Source organism: Babylonia areolata, chromosome 30 (assembly GCF_041734735.1).
Source record: "Babylonia areolata isolate BAREFJ2019XMU chromosome 30, ASM4173473v1, whole genome shotgun sequence".
In the NCBI taxonomy this organism is placed as follows: domain Eukaryota; kingdom Metazoa; phylum Mollusca; class Gastropoda; order Neogastropoda; family Buccinidae; genus Babylonia; species Babylonia areolata.
Genome location: NC_134905.1, coordinates 5938570 through 5946069, shown reverse-complemented (window position 1 = coordinate 5946069; position 7500 = coordinate 5938570). Strand labels below are relative to the sequence as shown.

The following is a 7500-nucleotide window of genomic DNA, read 5'->3' as shown; positions in this document are numbered from 1 at the left end:
AAATACTTCTTTTTTTTTTTTAAAGGAAGAAAAAAAAAAGTTAATTAACGCAAGGGAAAGTTTCAGCTTCCTCAAGGAGGCATCACTGCGTTCGGGCAAATCCATATATACGCTACACTATATCCGGCCTAAATCAGGACTTGAGTGCGTGCACGTGCACACATATTTGTGAACCTATCTGAGTGTCTGGGTTTGTTCCAATGTACCTTTTATTTACCTGTGTGCTAGCTGAATCGGTGGCGTAAGCAGCACTGACTTGAAGTTGTGTACCTTGCGAATGGAGAGAGTTACCACTCTTTACTATTTGTTAATCATTTCATCTCCTGGCCTCATTGTTTGTTAATTTCCAGTTGTATATATATATATATATATATATGTGTGTGTGTGTGTCTGTCTGTCTGTGATAATCAGTCGTGTTCGACTATGACCATCAGAACAGCAGAGGAGATAACCGCTGTTCCGACTATCTGGGCTAGAATCTGATTGTAGGGGAGAGTGTCTTGCCCAAGTTACATCCCCACTCTCTCGGCCAAAAGGGTTTTTAGGACAGTCGGCGTCGGGGATGGTTCCCCAAAAGGACAACTCGCCCCCAAGGCTGTATAGCACTAAGAGCAAGTGTAATTTTGCCTCCTAGTTTGAGAGTCATAGCACTTCACGAAACCTGTCTGAGTGGACATATCCACTCAGAATTCTGCCGTGGGATCTTTCTCAGAGCACCAAGTGAGCTCTGCACACGGGAGACCTTGGGTTTGTCGTTGTCTCATCCGAATGACTACACGCTCAAGTTTGAATTCCACAGTCAAATGTGGGAGAGAGGGCGAGAGCGGGGATTCGAACCCACTACACCCTCACGGACTCTATGGTTTGGCATATGAGCGTCTTAACTTAACCATTCGGCCAGCTTCCTCCTTAAACGGAAAACCAGTGCAAACACATCTCCCTTAGTCTACATAAATATTTTGATCAAGTTTAAAATATCGAAAATATTGAAAAACAACAACAACAACAAAAAAACCAACCCAGACCGTTTAACCTACATCTGTTTTAGATTAAATCATCAAAAATGAAATATAAAATAGAAGATAATAAACTGCAACACAATCAAACTGCAAAACACAAATACAATGACAAAAAAAAACAAAAAACCCAAAAAAAAACATAATCAATACAACACCATATAATTAGATAAAAATGCATGTCTGTACAACACAAAAATCAAATGAGTATAAAACATGAAATATGGTACATATAAAACAAATGGAAATGTCAAAACAATGTCATCAAAGCTCATCCTCATCTTTCCTTTATGTACACACACATCACCCTGTTCAAAATCATAGTATGGCACGGTAATTTGGTCTTCAAATGTTAAATATCCTCCGACCATAATTTTTTTTTTTTTTACATTGTCATCACAAAAGCTCTCAACAGTCTCTCTCTCTCTTTCTTTCTTTCTTTTTCTCCCCCCCCCCCCCCCCCCCCCCTCTCTCTTCTCCATCTTTGTCTGCCTCTCTCTCTCTCACCCCCTCTCTCTCTCTTTCTTTCTCTCGTTCTCGCTCTCGCTCTCCCCCATCTCTCTCTCTCCCCTCTCTCTGTCTCCAACTTTGTCTGCCTCTCCCCCCCCTCTCTCTCTCTCTCTCTCTCTCGGTCTCTCTCTCCCTCTCTCTCTCCTCGCTCTCCCCCACCCCTCTCTTTCTCCTTCTTTCTCTCCCTCGCTCTCTCTCTCTCTATCTCTCTCACCCCTCTTTCTCTTATCCATCTTTGTCTGTCTGCCTCTCTCTCTCTAACACAGACACAGACCCACACACACACACACACACGCGCGCGCGCGCAGAGAGAGAGATACACACACAGACACACACACAACACACACTGACACAAACACACAGACACACAGACACACAGACACACACACACACACACAACCAAAAGCCTCAGCTTAAAAATACTGACCACCTACTCTGCACATACTTTGCTGATGCAATTATCACAGCGTGCGAGCACTGCCATACGGACTTCTGCTCAGTATGATCCGTTAAATAATTTGCACGAAAAAATTCGTGCATGGATCATAACGTCGTGAAACAAAAAATCGAACCATATCAAAGCATGTAGAGAGAGAGAGAGAGAGAGAGAGAGAGAGAGAGACACTGACACTGGAATTATTTATTGTCATTGCCAAGAAAGGTCTTTTGACAAGGGGGCAACAACATAAATGCATATATTTTAGCTTCAAAACAACAACAACAAAAAACTATATTTTTTCTCTGAATCCTTCAGTCAGTTTACACCAAGAAAATATGCAATACTTGGAAACACTTAAGTCACATCCTGACAAAAACTCAACGAAACGGAACTAAAGAAAAACAACAATGTAATGATAATAAAATACCAAAATGAATGGGGACTGACTCGACCATCCATTCAAAAATACATCAAACCAATACATACTGCCTCAACAATACACTTAAGTATGCAATGTTATGTTTTCTGTTTTGTCCAAATAAAATAGCAACTTCTGTACTAACTATAATTAAGTGTCTTCTATGCTGTTGATAGTATTCTGACTTATGTACCTTTGTCTCATTGTTTGAGCTTCTGCAATGAATTTAGCAACCGATCTAATTATGATTTCATTATCACATGACAAGACAGTAACAACATCATGGCTTTTAGCCATCTCTGTTTTAAAGAATATATATTTTTCTCGCACAGTATTATACATTTCACACTGAAAAAGAAATGAGAGAGAGAGAGAGAGAGAGAGAGAGAGAGAGAGAGAGAGAGAGGAGATTCCCCCTTCTTTGGAAAAGGGGCAGATTCCTTAATTTCTCTACGAGATAATAAAGGTATTCTGATTCTGAGACTCAAACTTGCTGCTTCTACCTTACTGAATGCGGGTGGAAAAAAAAACCGAAAAAACAACAACAAACAAACACAAAACAAACAAAGAAAGAAGTTTTTAAGCAGAGAAAATGTCCGACACTTTATACTTTGAAATACTCGTTGATGATCATCCGCGGCATTAGAAAGCCCCACGCACACCCACCCCTCTTCACCCCACCCGTACCCGTTCACCCCTACCCTCAGTTGGTGGTAATCTACACCCCAACCCACCCACCCATCCGTACCCCCACGCACACACACACACACACACACACACACACACACACACACACACACACACACACACGCACGCACGCACTCCCCATCACCATTACCACCACCACCACCATAAAAAGGTTTACATGTTTCAATTTTTCATCGAAGAAACTTAAAACGTACCGATGTGAATAAGGTATACCTTACTTCGTTGGGAAAGATTAAAACGTACTGATCATTTGTGTACCTTTACGAAACATAAATTTTTTTTTAAAAATTTAAAAAATAAAAAAATAAAAAAACAACTTTGACCATCAAGAAGAAGTATCAGCATCAGTATCAGTTGCTAAAAGGAGGAGGCGTCACTGCGTTCGGACATATCCATATACGCTGCACCACATCTGCTAAGCAGATTCTTGACCAGCAGGAAGAAGAAGAAGAAGAAGAACAACAACAACAACAACAAAAAGATCTTTCGCAGATAGAAAAAAAAAAAAAAAAAAGTCCACCAACGCCTCCCACACAAAAACCCAAGTCACCGATATTCTCTTCCCACCCCCCCCCCCTCCCTCTCCACACTGCAAACCTTCCAAAAGGACCCCCACCCCCGCCCCCTCATCCCCCCCACACCCCCACTCCCCACACACACGTCCTTCCAAATAAAGAAAAGAAACATCTTTCGCCTGGTTCCATCAGATCTTTGGTGGCTTCATCTAATTTTCTTGATTTGAATCAACTGACATGACCTATTTTAATTGTTTTAATTGTTCTCTCTCACCTATGTTTCAAATTATATGCATATGTTTGTGTGGGGATGTTTGAGTGAATGGGGTTTTTTGGGTTTTTTTTTGTTGTTGTTGTTTTGTTTTAATTTTATTTAAAAAAAATTTTTTTTAGTGCTATTGTAAAGCGCATAGAGCTTCAAGAATATGCGCTATAGCAAGAAGTCTTAATAAATAAATAAATAATCAAGACAAAACTTAAAGCTTAAAGACTTCCGCACAACAGAAATTCTCTCTCTCTCTCTCTCTCTCTCTCTCACACACACACACACACACACACACAAAATCACTGCCACCATCTCCTCATCTCCCACCACCCTCTTTCAAGAACCAAAAACATCCAGTCCCACCCACCCACCCACCCACCCCACCCCACGCCGCTTCTCCCAACATCCCACCCCACCCTGACAAAACACTTCTTCTACCAGATCTCGGGTGGCTCCACCCCAGCCGCCGCCAGAAGCAGAGGGTCCAGGTACCCGCCGGCACCCACGGGTACATTCCTTGCGGGTACACAACTCTTAGAAGCCGACAGGTACAGAGAACCGGCAGGGCACTGCGACATGAGTAGAGCTCTCTGATCCAGACAGTAAACGAAAGAGGGGGAGGAGGGTCGCCCTGGCGGAACCGTGTGCAACCCGTTGGGCACACGTAGACAGCTGGGCACATGCCCGTAGCAGTCGTGGCAGGTGCGGTAGCGGGTTCCCGGGCAGTAGGAGGAGTACTCGCCTGGAGAACAGATAGGGACAGACAGACAGTCATACACAGAGACGTGTTTGATTAGGTTTTTTGACTCACTTGTGTAAACAAAGTGAGTCTACGTTTTAACCCGGTGTTCGGTTGTCTGTGTGTGTGTGTGTGTGTCCGTGGTAAACTTTAACATTGACATTTTCTCTGCAAATACTTTGTCAGTTGACACCAAATTTGGCATAAAAATAGGAAAAATTCAGTTCTTTCCAGTCATCTTGTTTAAAACAATATTGCACCTCTGGGCTGGGCACACAAAAAAAAGAAAGAAAAGAAGCCTAATTATATGCAAACTGCATTTACTGTTATATTTATATTTTTTGCATTCTGTAAACTTGGCACTTTGACCTCTTATTCTGACCCAACAACAAGAGGAGTCATTATTATCATGTTTTGTTCAAACAGGAACTTCTTTTGCTAAGCATGGAATTTTGATTTATTTTGCAAACGTTTTACTTTGTAATTAATGCTAGGGGACTTAATTTATCACAAGTGAGTCTTGAAGGCCTTGCCTCTCTTGGTTTTTTGTTGTTGTTGTTGTTTTGTTTTTTGACAGGTGTTTTTGTTGAAAGGTGTTTTATTGGCAGTTGTTTTATTGACAGGTGTTTCATTGATAGGTGTTTGAGGTATTTTGTTGACAGGTGTTTTATTGAAAGGTGTTTTATTGACAGGTGTTTGAGGTGGTTTGTCGACAGATGTTTTGTTGACAGGTGTTTTGCTGGCAGGGGATTAATTGATAGACTTTTTATTGACAGGTGTTTGAGGTGGTTTGTCGACAGGTGTTTTGTTGACAGGTGTTTTGCTGGCAGGGGATTAATTGATAGACTTTTTATTGACAGGTGTTTGAGGTGGTTTGTCGACAGGTGTTTTGTTGACAGATGTTTTGCTGGCAGGGGATTAATTGATAGACTTTTTATTGACAGGTGTTTGAGGTGGTTTGTCGACAGGTGTTTTGTTGACAGGTGTTTTGCTGGCAGGGGATTAATTGATAGACTTTTTATTGACAGGTGTTTGAGGTGTTTTGTTGACAGGTGTTTTATTGACAGTTGTTTTATTGACAGGTGTTTCATTGATAGATGTTTGAGGTGTTTTGTTGACAGGTGTTTCATTGATAGGTGTTTGAGGTGTTTTGTTGACAGGTGTTTTATTGACAGGTGTTTGAGGTGGTTTGTCGACAGGTGTTTTGTTGACAGGTGTTTTGCTGGCAGGGGATTAATTGATAGACTTTTTATTGACAGGTGTTTGAGGTGTTTTGGTGACAGGTGTTTTATTGACAGTTGTTTTGTTGACAGGTGTTTTATTCATAGACTTTATTGGCAGGTGTTTGAGGTGTTTTGTTGACAGGATTTTTATTGATAGACTTTTGTTGACAGGTGTTTTATTGATATACTTTTTATTGACAGGTGTTTTGTGGAAAGGTGTTTTGTTGACAGTTGTTATATTGACAGGTGTTTTATTGATAGACTTTTTATCAACAGGTGTTTTGTGGAAAGGTGTTTTGTTGACAGTTGTTTTATTGACAGATGTTTTATTGAAAGGTGTTTTACTGATATATTTTATTGACAGGTGTTTGGGGTGTTTTGTTGAAGGGTGTTTTGTTGACAGTTGTTTTATGACAGGTGTTTCATTGAAAACTTGTTTTATTGACAGGTGTTTTATTGAAAGGTGTTTTGTTGACAGGCGTTTTATTGATAGACTTTTTTTATTGACAGGTGTTTTGTTGATAGACTTTTTATTGACAGGTGTTTTATTGATAGACTTTTTATCGACAAGTGTTTTGTGGAAAGGTGTTTTGTTGACAGTTGTTTTATTGAAAGGTGTTTTATTGATATATTCTATTGACAGGTGTTTGGGGTGTTTTGTTGAAGGGTGTTTTGTTGACAGTTGTTTTATGACAGGTGTTTCATTGAAAACTTGTTTTATTGACAGGTGTTTTATTGAAAGGTGTTTTGTTGACAGGCGTTTTATTGATAGACTTTTTTTATTGACAGGTGTTTTGTTGATAGACTTTTTATTGACAGGTGTTTTTTTATTTTTTTTATTGCCATTCGTTGTGTTGACAGGTGTTTTACTGACGGGTGTTTTATTGATATAACTCATTGACAGGTGTTTGATGGGCATGTGTTTTGTTGACAGATGTTTTATTAAAAGGTTCTTTTATTGCCAGGTGTTTTGTTGACAGGTGTTTTGTTGACAGATGTTTTATTGAAAGGTTCTTTTATTGCCAGGTATTTTGTTGACAGATGTTCTATTGCAAGGTTCTTTTATTGTCAGGTGTTTTGTTGACAGATGTTTTATTGAAAGGTTCTTTTATTGTCAGGTGTTTTGTTGACAGATGTTTTATTGAAAGGTTCTTTTATTGCCAGGTATTTTGTTGACAGATGTTCTATTGCAAGGTTCTTTTATTGTCAGGTGTTTTGTTGACAGATGTTTTATTGAAAGGTTCTTTGACAGATGTTTAACTGACCGGTATTTTATTGACAGATATCATATTGTCAAATGTTCTGTTGACAGACGTTTTCATCACAGGTTAGACGGGCGCAATAGCCGAGTGGTTAACTCACTCAGTACGACCAGTCCTCTCTTCTCCTCTACACAGACCCCTCGGATGTCCAGTGGGTGTCTGGATGACCCAACCTTTAGCTTCCGTCGTCAGATTGTGGTATTCTTTGTCAACATTCACCTCTTCAGTATAAGAGCCTTCCGCTTGCAATATTTTGATAATGGTAATTGGGGTGAAACGCTGTTAACGTCGGCTCTTTCGCCGTTCGTATGGAGAGAGTTAAAGCGTTGAACTTTAAATCTGAGGGTCCGGGGTTCGAATCACGGTAACGGCGTCTGGCGGGTAAAAGGTGGAGATTTTTCCGAT

The 7500-nt window shown here is 40.2% G+C and overlaps 1 protein-coding gene across 1 annotated transcript in view; it reads right to left on the bottom strand.

Moving 5' to 3' along the window:
• Window positions 1–4305: 4305 nt before the first annotated feature.
• Window positions 4306–7500, bottom strand: part of LOC143275235 (uncharacterized) — a 51742-nt gene continuing 48547 nt past the window's right edge. Inside the window, exon 17 of the mRNA XM_076579209.1 lies at window positions 4306–4613. Coding sequence (XP_076435324.1) covers window positions 4306–4613 — 308 coding nt within the window. The remainder of the gene's footprint in view (window positions 4614–7500) is intronic.